Genomic DNA, 15,405 nt, shown 5'->3' on the forward strand with positions numbered 1-15,405 from the left:
ATAAGTTAGCTAGGGTGTATTTGGATCCGTCTAAATTAACATCCACCATCAAATATCTACCCCCTGGGTCAGCTATAGAGTTTAGGATTTCATAGCGCAAGTTGGTATGAAATAGAATGGCTACGCCTCTGGCTTTCAAGGTGTGGGAGGCTTGAATGCATTCTGCAATCTATGGGACCTTTAAAGTGGAGTCATCTCCATTTTTCCAGTGCGTTTCTTTTCGGATGTTTTTCACGAAGATGCATGATGATTTTTTTCCTTTTAATAGGGGTGTTTAATCCTCCCACATTCCATGACAACATGGTAAGGGAGTCCAGAGTCGGCGAACCATCTCTGGCGGTATTAATTCCAGCCATTCAAGTTTATTAGAAAAAGAAACTGGGTCTGAATAAGTATCGTATGGGTAAGGGCCTATTAGTCACCTAAAAACCCGTGGTGTCCCCTGGCCGAGGCCCCCTCCCACCATGCCATGAAACACAGTCTCCGGCACATAGAAAAAAAATTCCCAACAAAATGTTTTACATTGCGAAGTGATACAATTTTTTTTAACATAAAGACAATAAAACAGGTGTGGGACTTTCAAAAGACCCACAAGAAATAACTGAGGGCCCTTCCTTTTTGGGGGTGAGGTGCTCCGTTCATTAAACCACAATACAATAAACAAACACAAAGTGATCATGTGGATATAGAACATTTGTTGAACAGGGGTATGATGTTCCCTAGTATAATTCTATAAAGCATCTAATAAAATACTCTTCTAATATTGATGAAGAATAAGAAGGTAAACCCATTGAATTGTTAATCTCTAGAATTTTCATTAGAACGGGCCGGTGAGGGTTGGTCATTTCTAAGAAACTGTAGCTTTGCCATTTCAGGGTCAGTGTAAATGTTAGGTCTACCATTTTCAATTACTCGGAGCTTAGCCGGGTATAACAATGCAAATTTGACATTTCTATCAATAAGAAGTTTGCAGACTTCTGCCTAATGGTAGAGACGGCCCTGATGTCAGTCCATCATCCGGATCTTGGCTGAAACATGGCAATATGATTGGTTGATACTTTATCTATCTCGAAGGCTTAGTAGATTGGGCCCGATTCAGGGCCGTTTGCAGGGTGTGAACTTGCAGCCCCAGGGATTATTGATTATCATTGTGCCCATGCGCGAGCCCTCCATGCGAAGAAAGTCAGTGTTTGCTTTTCTTTGCAGCATATTATTATTACTACATATTATTTATACATACGCTAGGTGATTGACAGGCGACCGGCGTTTGGAGGAGGGACCCGTATGTTTTCAGTGAGTGATCTGGTAAAAATACAAGTGGGACCCAGACGTTTTCAGGGAGGGCATCTGATGTCAGCACCGGTCCTCTGCACAGGTTACTGGCAGCGCCTTGTAATTCCAGGGCTACGCAGCCCGCTGCACACACTGGGACACACAGACACACGCACATACGATTGTGGCAGTGATTCAAGTTGTTTTGTGGATTCTGCACGGCTGCGATGGCATTCGCAGCCATGCACAGGGGTGGGTTTTCACTGTGGCAGAGCGGCGACTTACTGCTCGCTGGGCTCTGAAAAGTAGAAACCTAATGATCAGGTCAGAATTACCTCCATAGACCCCATATTTTTGTTTATTAAACATGTCCCATAGTGTTTCATAATCAGCATATTTATGTTTTAGATACTTAAACAACCACAACAGTTTACAGACTGAAATATCTGTCTGGTACAGCAAAATAAATAAATAAAAAGGAATCCTTTCTGTTAAGCAACATGCTGTACAACCAGCACATACCAAAGAGCATTGCTGAGACTTGTTGCTCCACAACAACTGACAAACCATATATTGCTCAACGCTGTCCTATACTACCAGTCTGACTAATTCATTCCTAAGCAAATCTGAACAGAAGCCAGGCATTGCATGACAAACACAATCGTCCACACACACAACCATGCAACAGCACAGCCATAGGCACAGGATAGGGGCTGTCTCCTGCGCTCTAAAATCTTGTGCAACTGTTCTTTTCCCAAGGCTGCAAGTGTCACAGCTGGGAGAATTGTTTTAACTTTTGCTAACGTGAGAGAGACAGACAGTAGCCGCCCGGCACACTCAGCTGTCTGCACAGACACAACAACCCTCCCAGTCCCCACCCGCCCGGCCTGCCCCGATCCCTCCCAGTCCCAAGCTCCCTCTGTATCCAGAGCCGAGCTGTCTCTGCCTCGCAGGCCGCTGTGATTGGTGGGCCACGGGCTCACGTCACAGTAATCTGCAATCTCAGGTTTAAGGAACAGTCCTCAGTGTGAGATCTCCCCGGAATAGCTCAAATCCTGCCAGCTCCCTCCTAGGCGTTCACCAGGAGAACCTGACAGCAGCAGCAGCCCGGTGTAAGGTGACAGGTTGGCGCGGTCCCCAGGCGGCAGCATGCAGGGACACACACTCGCTGGCACTTTGCTGACTTTCTGGCTCGTTCTCATTGTGCAAGGTAAGTGGAGAGCTGTAACTTTGTATATTTGGGAAGAGGGTTACTTTACATTCTGGACCATGTGTAGTTACTTTACTGATGGACTGTGTCTTTATTATAATCATTAATCATAAAAGCCCAATTTGCAATGGTTTATCATACTGAATAGTTAAGATCCTCCTGGAAGTCTAAATGGACGATAGTCTTTCATAGCTACAATATGTTACTACTCTGGTAGACTGTAAGCTCTTCGGATCCGCTTACTTTATATCACACTTTTCAGAGTCAATGTTTATTATTTGTTTAACTCCTTTGTACATCTATAGGATCTTTATGTTGTTGGTATGTAACTAGAAGCCATAGGTGACAGCTAAGGTAAGGTTCATCAAATCACTTTACAATTGAAAAGATCAGGGCATATATAGTCATATGTGTGTGTGTGTGTGTGTGTGTGTATATATATATATATATATATATATATATATATATATATATATATATATATATATATTTGTGTGTGTGTGTGTGCGCTATAGGAATGTATGCAGCCAATGTAGTGCCACAGCCCCTCCCATTGTAGTAGGTGCATTAAGTACCAATGCCTTGGTCTTTATCCAGTTGATTCCATCTGTCAGATTTAATAGATGTGATTATTCATTACATACAATAGTTATTACAGAATTTAATGAAATACTAGGAACACATGTTGGTCTAACGTGTTTAGTCTGTATGTCATCAGTAAACAAGCCCCACCCACTTGCTGCATGACATCATCACTGGTATTGGAAGTGTTCCACAGTATAATAAATGACACAATCAGTTAAGTGTCCATTGAATTTAGAAGCAGAATTATTTTCTTTTAGAAGCAGTTTTGCATATAGTTACGGTGACTGGACAATCTGTCCTTATCTGCTGGCATTTGTTTCATTGATCATCTTCTGTATAATTGTCAACACTCATTGCATTTTAAAGACCAATGTTTATTGTTTCATCCTCAAAGTGAATAAGATAACTGACACAGGGGTAGATTACAGATCACACATGGCTGCTGGATGACTTTGGAAACATATTTGTTTTTATCACTGGGTGAAGGGGGAGTTTTCACCAGTGGGAGGTTTCAGCTAAAGCTTCTTTTCTAGCATCACCGAAATCTACTGGGTGTTGTGAGTGAATGAGATCATGCTGGAAACCAGCTGGCCTATAGGAGCAGTCTGATGGGAGAAAGCTGATATTCTGCTTAGTAATACACTGATATATGATGGATCTGTGTTTTCTAACTCAAAGCACTTAGGAACCAATGACAACACGCTGAGAGTGCATGGTTACCATTCAGGCAATATGCCAATGTTTCCTCTCTTGTGCTTGGTAATCGCCTATTGTTTCTCAGTTATAGTGTACAGAATATATCTCACAAGGAAGCTGTCGATTTTAATAGCACAGAAAAACATGTCTAGACTTCAATAAGTGTTTCTATGGCATTAGAGTTGTGTAATTCACTTAAGAGATCTATTTAGAGAACATTATCCTAAAGTTCCATGTGAGTGTCACAGTTCATTTTGTCATCTATGATTCCAGATTCTGATGATCCCATTAAATAAAGGGAATTATCCCCCCCCCCCCAAAAACAATTGGATTAGTTAGTGAGTGACACACACACACACACACACACACACACACACACACACACTTGTTCACTATTACCCTAGACGTCTCCTATGTAGACCTATTGAAGACCTCAACAGGTTTAATTAAAAATTTCAGTGATTTGCATTGTAAACATAGCATCCGAACCTTTCTGTCTAGCCTTTTGGGTCTTATATAATCAACGCACAATGTTCAAATAGCACACACATACACTGTCAGATTATGGAGCCAGACAGCCATGCCTCCATAGACATAAGGGGTTATTCTAGTTCACTCGCAAAGGCACAATGCAGGTGGGGCTGATGTAACATGTACAGAGAGCGTTAGATTTGGGTGTTTTATTGTTTCTGTGCTGCTTTATTTTTACAATGCAATATAGATATCAGTTTGAAGTACAAACCCCACCCAAATCTAATTCTCTCTGCAAATTTTACATCTGCCCCACCTGCAGTGCATATGTTTTTGGCCATTAGAGAGTGATTGTTCCTTTGTGAATGAACTAGAATAACCCCCCTAGTGTAGATTACTCTGTGATGGTTGATGTAAACCTACAGGTCTAAACTCTGAAAGCGATCCTTATCATTGGGTGAGATTTAATAGGATGAGAGATTCAGAAAGTTTTTTTTAAAGCGGCAATCATTTACACTTCAAAATCAAACTGGTTTTGCAGTGTAAATGATTGCCGCTTTAAAAAAACCTGGAGATTTCTTTCCAAATCTCTCACTTTCTGAATCTCTCATCCTATTAAATTTCCCCCATAGGGTGACATTCTATGCTATGCGCTAAATGCGCATGTTTTATTTGCGCACCACATCGCCGCAAATCGCACTTTTAGAAATCGCATTTTTCAGTCAAAATGCGCATATTTAATGTGATGCGCATTGGAGGCTGAAAAGTGCGAAGAGGGGCGATTTGCAGCGAAGTGGTGCGCTGTATTTAGTCCTGAAAATGTGCGATTTTCATGTCTGAAAATCGCACATTTGCAGGACAGCGCAAAGTGTAAAAAAAAAAACCGAGCGCGGGGTCCCCCGCCCGAGTATAACCAGCCCCGGGCTCACTGAGCCGGTGCTGGTGACATAAAATCAGGGTCCCCGACAAATAGGGGTCCCCTTGATTTTATGAAACCAGCACCAGACTCAAGGTCCGGCGCTGGTTCCCAAAATACGGGGGACAAAGTGACTAGGGGTCCCCCGTATTTTAAGAACCAGCACCGGACACAACCAGCCAGCAGGGTAATGCCACAGCTGGGGGAAACTTATTATATAAGCTCCCGCGGCCAAAGCATTAACCCCCTGGCTGGTCAGCATGGGCAGGGGTCCTGGGGAAGTGGGGACCCCCCCAATGAAGGGGCCCCCCCCCCCCTCCAGGACTTACCAGCCCATGCTGATAGTCCGGGGCTGTCCCCGATGCCCCTGGGCGGTGGGCATCGGGCTGATGACTTGTGTAAAAAAAAGATTTAAAACTATTGTTTTATACTGGCGAACTATCAGTCCCAGCAAGCCTACCCCGCATGCTGGGACTTGGGGAACCACAAGTCCCAGCATGAGGGGCATTAAAGGGCCCGCTGGCACTTGTAGTTCTGCAGTGCAAAAAATAGTTCACAAAATCACACTAACACACTGTAAAATAAAACTTTAATACACACAAAACACACACACACACTGATACTTACCTACCTTGAGCCCGTAGGTCGGTCCCTGGATCCGGGGTCCGTCCTCCGGGGCTCCAGGGCAGTCACCTAAATAATGCGATGTGCAAATGCGCATTGCATTAAATAAGCGACTTGTATAGTTTTATATACGAAAACATCTGGATGACATAAAAATGCAAATTTATCTCGCATTTTTATTCAGCATACCTTAACGCACATAATATGCGATTTCAGTCCCTGAACGCATCCCATTAAATAAACGATTTAATGGGAAAATGCGATATCGCCATTTTGTGGTCTAATTACCACAAAAAAACGATAATCGCATCCCATAGAATGTCACCCTTAGTCTCCATTGATAACAAAGGTAACTGCAGTCTGCAGCGTGAATTAGCCTTTTGCAGAAGTTCTCTGGATATCACCTGCATTAGGCCCTTTATTGGAAATACAAAAAAAAAGTTTCTTAATAATTTTATGAAAAAAAAGACTTGATAAATAGATCCCTAATCCTTTTTTAATCAGGAGCAAGAGACCTAATAAATATAATATTACGGATGTGTGCCAGGTAAAGCCTTATTACTGCCTACCTGGAAAGTCCTAAAAGTTCTGACCGATTAAGGAAAATCCCCATCTTGCCGCACATGTGCTGCACTGGTTTTCTACTTACCTTTTAATTCACTTCCTCTTACTATGTTATATTACTGTATGTTTGGTGTACTGTATATTATAATGCTACGTTGTGGTGCAAAGTGAGTGCAGCAAGATGATTTAAATCCAGACTTTCCTGTTCTAGACAATAAATAGATTTTAGCTGGCAAATAAGTGATTTTTAGGATCACATAAATGCTAGATTATTATTACATTTGAGGTTATTATTTACATTTACTTAGCAAAATAAGATCTTGAGCTACGATCAATCGGGTATGGATCATTAGGTCACCAGAAAGTAGGTCGACGTGACTTTAGGTCGACAGGGTCATTAGATCAACATGGGTAAGGTCGACAGTGAAAAAGTCGACAAGGTTTTTTTTTCCCCTCTCCCAAATGTCGACACAGTCAACATAAACAGTAAAACGTAGCACCACGTCCACAACGTCACCATTATGAATAGTTTACATGACTTGTGTTCTTCTGGTTTACTAATGTATGTCTTTGGACTATTTTGTTACTTGTAAATAAGCTGGAATGCCACACATAAAACAAATATTTACATATTACTTGGCTTGCCATAATTAACCCTTTGAGTGCCAGCATCTCTGTGGGAGATGTGGAAAATATATGCTTAAAATGCCAGCGTCGTTCACATCTCTCGTAGAAGTTCAAATAAAAAATGTTGTGTAAAAGATTATATTTCCTATATAAGGTAAACATTACGGGTGAAATACACTTCACAGGTCATGTTGATATGGGCAACCAATCAGAAGCTACTTCTTATTTATTTACCACCCTCTAGAAGATAGTAGACAGGATGTGATTGGTTGCCCATAGCAACATGACCTGTACAGTGTATTTTAAATCTTAGTAAATTTCACCCTACATGTCATTATGATGGATACAAATGCTTGCTTGGCAATTTTTACACCTATTTTTGATAAATTCACTTGTCACTCTAAGGGTTAACCAAATTGTTAAATCATAGGCATCTTAGATTAAAGGGACATTATGGCAAGCCTACCATTTTTACCCTATTAACCTTACTTTTCTATCCTTAAAAACTGGACAGTAATTGCAGGGTTTGGAAAATGTTTTTTTAAGGTATTTTGGTCAGGCTAACAGGTCAAGTTATTTGACCTCATGACTCCATTTTGAGCAGAATCAATAGAGCAGTGATTTCCAACATTGGTCCTAAAGGCACACTCAGTCCAGGTTTTAGTGATATCCTTATGGCCATTCACGCCCAAACAAATATCCCTTTCACATTGCACTTATACCCCGGGTTGTTTCCAGGTTGACTCGGTCAGGGTGTTGTGTGAAAGTACCAAAGTGAATAACTTGGGTCAAGCAACACGGCAATTCAATGTGGTTATAAGAACGGCTAAACCCGGGTCGCCCTCTGTATATTAGGTAACCCGGGTTCAGTGTGACTCAAGTTCAAAATCCTGGGTCCGATGTGGCTTAGCGACTTGAAAGCAGTAAAATTGACAATTAAGATGCGCTGAGGGTACCCGTGGAGTAAAACATCTGAATTGCCCCATATTTAATTCTGCTGTGTCACTGAAAAATAGGTACCTAACTGTATCATTCTTTAAGTACCAACATCAGGTCTTGTTTTGTGGATTTCTTCTATTCTATTTTTCTGGGTCAGTAATTCTTCAACCTGCTGCCACAGATGTAAATACTAAAAACCTGTCCTGGTGGGAATACATGAGAGTTGAGACGGAGAACCACAAGACTAGTCAGGATGCTGACTTTGAAGTCTACTTAGAAGTGGTGTAATGTGTTTGGGACCTCAGATATTTTTTTAATATATTTTTGTTGCTAGTTCTGCATGATGATTTGTAGGCTATAACCCAGTGTTTTAGATAGGGACAGGCAACCTGTGACACTCCAGTTGCTGCAGAACTAGCATGAGAGTAAAACGGTGGCAGTTGTCTACTCCTGGTTTAGCTGTCCATAGCTTCCACACCTTTCTAAAGTGCTATTGTTATATTAATTTGTTTCTGTCTAAAACAGCCTAGTGTGTGTGTGTGTGTGTGTGTGTGTGTGTGTGAGTGTGTGTGTGTGTGTGGCATTCTAGGGAAATGATGATGTTCACTCCATCAGGTCAAGAAATGAATAACTCTTCTTGTTCAAAGCAACAGTCACAATGTAGCTACTCTGTGTGAGTGGGGGAGTAATTCTGCCATGATAAGAGATGCAAGCTTATAGAGACAATTCAAACAGTAACAATGACACTTTGTTCATTTAGGGACCATGTGACACTTTGGGAATATTAATCCCAGCCACAGTTACCATATCTCTGCTTATTAGAGAATCTCAAGTTAAATCCGAAATTCCCAAATGCAGTTCTCAAGGCACGCAGAGTGCAGGTTTTAAAGATATCCATGACTCGGCACAGATCTTTAAATCAAATTGACTGTGGTCACCTGTGGACCAGCATGGATATACATAAAACCTGCGCTGCTTGGGTGCCTTGAAGACCATATTTGGGAAACTCAGAGTTGCATAATAAGCTCCATCTGCGGATCTTTTAAAATGAGTCTGTGAGCATTGAATATACCTCTGCACTTGCTGGGTGACCTGGATATCGTGAAAGATATAGCATTCAGAAAGGGCTTTCTAAACTATATATTTCACAATATCCAGGTCACCCAGCATCTTTCACTCTATCTGCTAGTGTGTATTAACTCTAATACCTCCCCCCCCCCCCCTGCAGAATAAAACTTAACTTCTCCACCTTGCAGCCTAAACCTAGGTCCATAAGTTCAGTGCTGTCTTTCCCATTGAGCTTAATAGGCAGTTGTCCAGGGGCCTACCCCAATGGGAAAGATGGCACTGCCCTGGGGGGCTGCTGCGGTGGGAGCTTGTAGCGCTTTGTCGGGCGGAAATCGCTGCTGATCTTGAAAAGATTGGCCGGATGCTCAGTCAATCAGCATCCGCCCATTCTTTTCAAAAATCGGCAGTGCTTACCATTCGGCAAATAGCGCTACAAGTTCCCAGGTGCCGCTGCCCGGTTCAGGCAGTGGGGATCCGGCCAGCAGTGGCTGGGAGCTTGTAGCGCTGTTTGCCGAGTGGGATGCTGATTGGCTGAGCGTCCGGTCTTTTCTAAATTAGCAGCGCTTCCCGCCCGGCAAATAGCACTACAACAAGCTCACAGTGCCCGCTGCCCTGTTTGCCACCGCTGCTGCACATAGGTGTGTGTGTGTGTGTGTGTGTGTGTGTGTGTGGGGGTGTTGTAGTTATGGGGGGGGGCTCGAATTATTATAGGGCCCACTGTAGTGTTAAGACAGCCCTGCCTAAGTCTCTCCACTCGTGCCTAAGCCCCCTTTTCCCCGGCCGCACGATAGCCAGTCCTGCATACTCACTGGTTGGGATGCCGGCTGTTTGTATTCCGACTTCAGCAACTCACTCTTCACTGTTCAAAGTTCTTGCACTGGTCTTCTGACGGCAGTTGAGATGCCGGCATCTGTATGTTGAACGCCTCAATACTGACCGGACCGAATCCCACACCATGTTCTGATACCATTTTTAGAATACTGTTTGTTGTGTTACTGAAAATAGTTTTTTTTTTTTCACTGTCTGGCTAGCCTAAACTAGTAAAAATGCAAGTAAAACATACAGTGAGTCCATTTGGTATTGGTTTTTCCAAATTTATTTGGCGCCTTACTTGCTAGTGTTGTTACCATTATTCTTTAATTTGCATAGTTCTGTCTGTCATTTTACGCACTCTACAGGTATCTCTCTACATACACCTTTTTTTAAATCCCATCAAATGGAAACATCAGGTTTGCCACTGACTGAGAAATAGCCATGCAACGTTATTTTTAAATATACATCTAAATATTGCTTACATGGGCCCTGCTTCAGAGATGGTTGCAAGCAAATTTCTGCATACTGTAGTTGAGTAGAGAGGATTTATTTGTAAACTGATCCCGTACTCTGTTAAAATGTCTCCAGCATCTTACTTCCTGCGGCCATAAGGCTGCTCAGACGTTCCATAATTGACTGATCTAGTAATTGTTGCAAAGGAATTAGTGTAAAGTACCAGACTAGGCAGAATAATGTATGGTGTGAGTCAGTTGTATACAGTGTTTAGTACACAATTAGCCACTTGGTGCTTAAGCACCAGGTCACTACCTACGGTGGAGAATCTAAGCCAAGCCTGGTATCTGGTACCGTATAGCACAAAGGGATCAGTGTATGAGGACACATCTCTAGTTGTTATGGTTTTTCAACTCTGTCTCTGACAGAATATTTATACCATAAACCTAAATAGTTTTGTATGTAATTAATTTTTGTATGAGGTGGGCTGGCATAAGTATGTACTCACCAAGTTGAATAGAACATTTTTATCATAGTTTACGGCTGTAACTGGTTCAGATTTGTAAGATGATTTACCTACAGATTTCATGATGGTTTGCACCAGCAGCCGAGAGCTGCAACTGATGGTCGCCATGGTGATCCGATGCTGGGTCTTTGGACCTGACACTTGTATTGTAGATGCTGAAGGGCCCAGGGGGCATCTAGTTGTACAGCTTCCATGTGGCTGTGCAGTACTGTACATATCGAAATCAGGCCTACCTGTACTGTCTGTGAGGATCAATAACATCATTACCAGACTGTTAATGTGCGTAGAAACTAGACAATAATAGTTAACAATATGCAGTTTAACAATATCGTTAGTGATATTATCCTGCATATTTTCTAGTGTGTACGCACTATATTGTTATTGAACGTATTCCAACAGGTCGGTAATGATGTCCTGCATGTACAGACTAGGGAGGACAAAGACGAGGGGCTCCAATTCCCCCTGTCATCTGAACATGCAGTCAAATCTGTCAGTACGTCGCCAATGACTACATGTTTGCCGGGGTTCAGGTGATGTTACTAGTAAACTATATGGTCATCTGGCAGCAGTGCTAATATCATTACATCAGCAGTGCAGCGAATCATAGAGTGTGTACCCAGATTAACAGTGTTTGCTGCACAGGTGATTGCGGTTCATTCTAAAACAAATGTCTGAACCTTGAATAAAAGTTCACAAACTTCCAGTAGCCACGGAGTTCTGGAACATGTAATTACAATAAAGTGAATCCCACTAGAATGCAATATTATTGCTATTTGTCCTTTTTCTAACCTGTTATTGATAACTTTTGATTGTGTGTTTTTTCTTTTTTTAGGTGAAGACTGTGATTCAAACATATGTTTCAATGGAGGATCCTGTTTTATCAGTGCAAATAAAGAACCCTTCTGTATCTGCCTGGATGGTTTTACTGGTACATTTTGCAACATAACAGAGAAAGGTAAACTTGTCCGTACATATCGAGAACAATGCTATAAAGGTCATTGTTATAGAGAATGTAACCTTGACGTGCTGTAGATCGTGAAAATGGGCAGACAATTCATGTTTTCCAAATAACCTTTGACATTTGATGATACACAGTGCACCTCCCTGGTGACCTGGAAAATGTAAACTGTTTGTGCTTATTCGGGGCCCAGTATGTGGCAGTGCACTACCTTAGTCTGGCTGTTTAAGGTAGGTGGTGGTGTGTGTTCAATTTGATTAAGCGAACTACTGCATGACATCAGATGTAGCAGATCATGCTTGTTGCCAAAGGGGAATTTCATGCACGTTGCCCAGGGGGTATTACATGCCCAGGGAACGGGAGGGTGCAGCTGGAAGAGCTGACATGCCGCTCTCAGCAGAGAGTTAAGGGGTTGAGTGAGTGCGGCAAGGGGCTGGCACAACTGGAAGATGTCGACACTGACAGCCATGAACAAGGCATGTCAGCGCTGCGGGGGGGGGGGGGGGGGGCGTGCATTTAGAAGTTTAAAAACTGTCAGAGCGCGCAACTCAAGCATAGAGTGTTAGTCATTTTGTGTCCATTTTTTGTTCACATGGGAAGTTTACCTTTTGAAATCAAATCATACTTGAATGCAGGGCCGGATTAAGCCTTCGGGTGGCCTGGGTGACTTTAGAGAGGAGGGCCCCCTCCCACTTGTCATTACTTGAGTAAAGGCAGGATAAACTCTTGGCCAATGGGTAAATATACCACATAAAAAGCCTGTGTTTGTCCCTCTGTACCTTACTCTGTAGGAGACCTCACAGGCTCAGTGCTGCCTCTGATTAAAAACCCTCCGATAATGAGGCCGCTGCCGCCGCTGTCCTACATGGGCGTAAGAAGCATGTGATGAGCGGGATTGGCATGTATTCCCGGCGGTCAAAATCCCGACCGCCGAAATCCCGACACGGGGGGGACGTGGAGTGCCCCCCCCTTGTGGATTCGCCACGCAGCGGGCCCAGTGCCTCGCAACGCTCGGCACACTAATTTATTCTCCCTCTATGGGTGTCGTGGACACCCACAGAGGGAAAAAGTGCTGGGATTTCGTCGGTCGGGATTTTGACTGCCGGGATTCCTACCGCCGGGATTGTGACTGCATCCCTGATGAGCTTCACTAATCAGAGCTCAGCACAAGCCTCTCAGCCTCTGATCTCTTGTGCAGTATCATGGGACTTGGTCAACTACTAGTAATGCACTGCACACTTGTGCAGTCAGTGTGCCTCGGCTCCCTATGCGCAGCACCATTAATCATTGTCACTTTGGCAGATAGGTGAAGCTGCAGCACTACCCCTCTCCCATGCACAAAACCATTAGCTAAAAAACAAATACATATATATATTTTTTTTTTTAAAAACATGCCGACCACAGTGGGGCCCTAGATAGAGGGGGCCCAGGGGTACTGAGCCCCTCTAAATCCTGCTTGAATACATTAGAAAGTCACATTCATGAGTGTAAAAGTTGCATGTCAACTGAAAGCATCTCTCAACAGAATTTGCACATCAGTTCACTATAAATCAATGAAATCCCCAAACACATTTCAGTTGGTCAGAAATCACACATGACAACATGTACATCAACCTAAAAATGCCCACAAGCCCCTGAGAACACGTACATTGGAGGCATTTTATTAACATTCATTCATATGTTGCTTTTTGTAACTGGTGCAGTTTTGGAGCGATTGTGATTGAATTTAGGATTTTGATTTGAATTTAGGAAAAAAAATGTTTTACATGTCCAGATGCTGAAATAAAATTGTTGATTGAGGTGTGATTTTTGGTGCGAGTTACACAATTCGCAAAATACATTGATGTCAATGTTCTTATGATTATTATTCTGATTTTACCATGATTTTGCTGGTGAATTCATGTTTCACATGATTTTCTAGTAAATTTGTCATATGCAAAATGACAAAAAACCACGCTAATCTACCAAAATCACACTTGAGTAAATGTCACTCCTAGTTCATAATGGGTGTTTCCTTTAATGGGTTGCTGGTCCTTTAAGCCTGCAGAATACATTGTACATACTGTACCTGCTGGCCTGTCCTATTTTCTAGCTGCTGGGCTTACAGGAAAATTTTCAATGTGAAACTGTTTGGTTTTTTTTTTTCTGCTGAATCTAATTCCTTATCTGCAGGAGAGATTCGATATGCAGTAAACATGCAACAAGGCTGTGTCTCTACACATATGCAGGTCTGATATATTGCAATATGTTACCCTTCTGTTTCTCAACATAGTTTTTGTATCTGTAGTTAAATTACAAATAGCAGAAACCGGTTTAGTCAGTTTAGATCTTCTATAGGATCAAATACAAGTTTAGAAAGGAGTACAGTAAAGTTGACTGTCACAGCACATCTGACTTAAGGAACCGAAATAACTTTTATTCGGGGCCCTCTGGGGCTGTACCTTCTAGTGTTTTAATTCCATAGAAAGTCCAGGTGTGGGTTAAAGGTGTTCTGGAACTGTGGCAAGATGAGATGCCCAAACTAGTTTACCAGTTCAGCTGTTATTCGATGATCTCCCTTTTTTTTTTTCATATGAGGGGCAATGTATTTTATTTTTGTTACCTGTGGGACCAGTGTAATTGTTTTTTTCATATGGGGCCAATAGGTTTGTTTTTTATTTATGTGGAGGCCAATGTATTTTCACTGTGGGGGGTCTGATGGTGTGCCTTGGCAATTTTATTAAATCTTTTTTGATCTGCAGCATGTTGAGAGGTTCACAATCACTGTTCTAGAGCATAATAGATCAGGGTTGCTGACTTTATAATTCTCCTCTCCGGGAGAAGCCCGGAGAGGAGAGTTCCAGCTGCCTTTCAGGGGGCGGTGCTTAAGTGTGACGTCACTAACGTCACGATTGTGTCATTTTAGCTCTGCTCCCTCCTCTGAGACCCGAGGATTGGGGCATTTTAATGCCGCGATCCGGGAGGGTTGCCCACCCTTCCGGGGGGCCGGGAGGGGGTCCCGATTTTCGGGAGACTCCCGGCCATTCCGGGAGAGTCAGCAACCCTGTAATAGATTGACATTGATTGGTTGCTATAGGTAACATCTTTCTTCTAAACATTCACACTTTAGTAACTTTACCCCAAAATGTCTGGTTTTAAGATCAGTGACTGACTTTATTGGCTAAAACCAAATCTTATATGAGTTACTAACAATTCCTGCAAGATACAATAGGAGGGTGTGTTTGTATGTCTGAAATGTTTTAATATCATTTAACATTGAAAGTTTTAATTAAATACATATTCTACATTGGTCCAGTACTGTATGTCTCCTTGGTTATAGCATATGATTAACGTGTATGTGTTTGGAAAGGGAAAGCCAGAATAGTTTTGTTCGCTTTCATTCTCTTTAGAATGTAAGCTCTCACGAGCAGGGACCTCTTACCTCATGTGCTTATCCTTTCTTACTTCAGTAGTCTTCGACTGCACCAAGGCACGCTGTTTGCTGCCACCTTGATACTTATGATGCAGTAATCGACTGATGTTCCTATAATCATTTACCCTGTACTTGTCCTGTATTGTCTTCAACTGTAAGTTACTGTTTTCCAGTTTGATTATGTGTACTCTGTAACTGGGCGCTGCAAAACCCTTGTGGCGCCATATAAATAAAGGATGATCATAATAATGCTTTCAGGAAAGAAAGCTTT

At 42.3% G+C, this 15,405-nt stretch overlaps 1 protein-coding gene across 2 annotated transcripts in view; it reads left to right on the top strand.

Moving 5' to 3' along the window:
• The first annotated feature begins 2,144 nt into the window (after positions 1–2,144).
• Positions 2,145–15,405, top strand: part of MFGE8 (milk fat globule EGF and factor V/VIII domain containing) — a 37,785-nt gene continuing 24,524 nt past the window's right edge. For both annotated transcript variants that reach the window (XM_083184190.1, XM_083184191.1), the window contains exons 1-2: positions 2,145–2,482; positions 11,597–11,719. In XM_083184190.1, coding sequence (XP_083040316.1) covers positions 2,422–2,482; positions 11,597–11,719 — 184 coding nt within the window. In that variant the 5' untranslated portion in view covers positions 2,145–2,421. The remainder of the gene's footprint in view (positions 2,483–11,596; positions 11,720–15,405) is intronic.

Source organism: Crinia signifera, chromosome 4 (genome assembly GCF_055691185.1).
Source record: "Crinia signifera chromosome 4, ASM5569118v1, whole genome shotgun sequence".
Taxonomy (NCBI): Eukaryota; Metazoa; Chordata; class Amphibia; order Anura; family Myobatrachidae; genus Crinia; species Crinia signifera.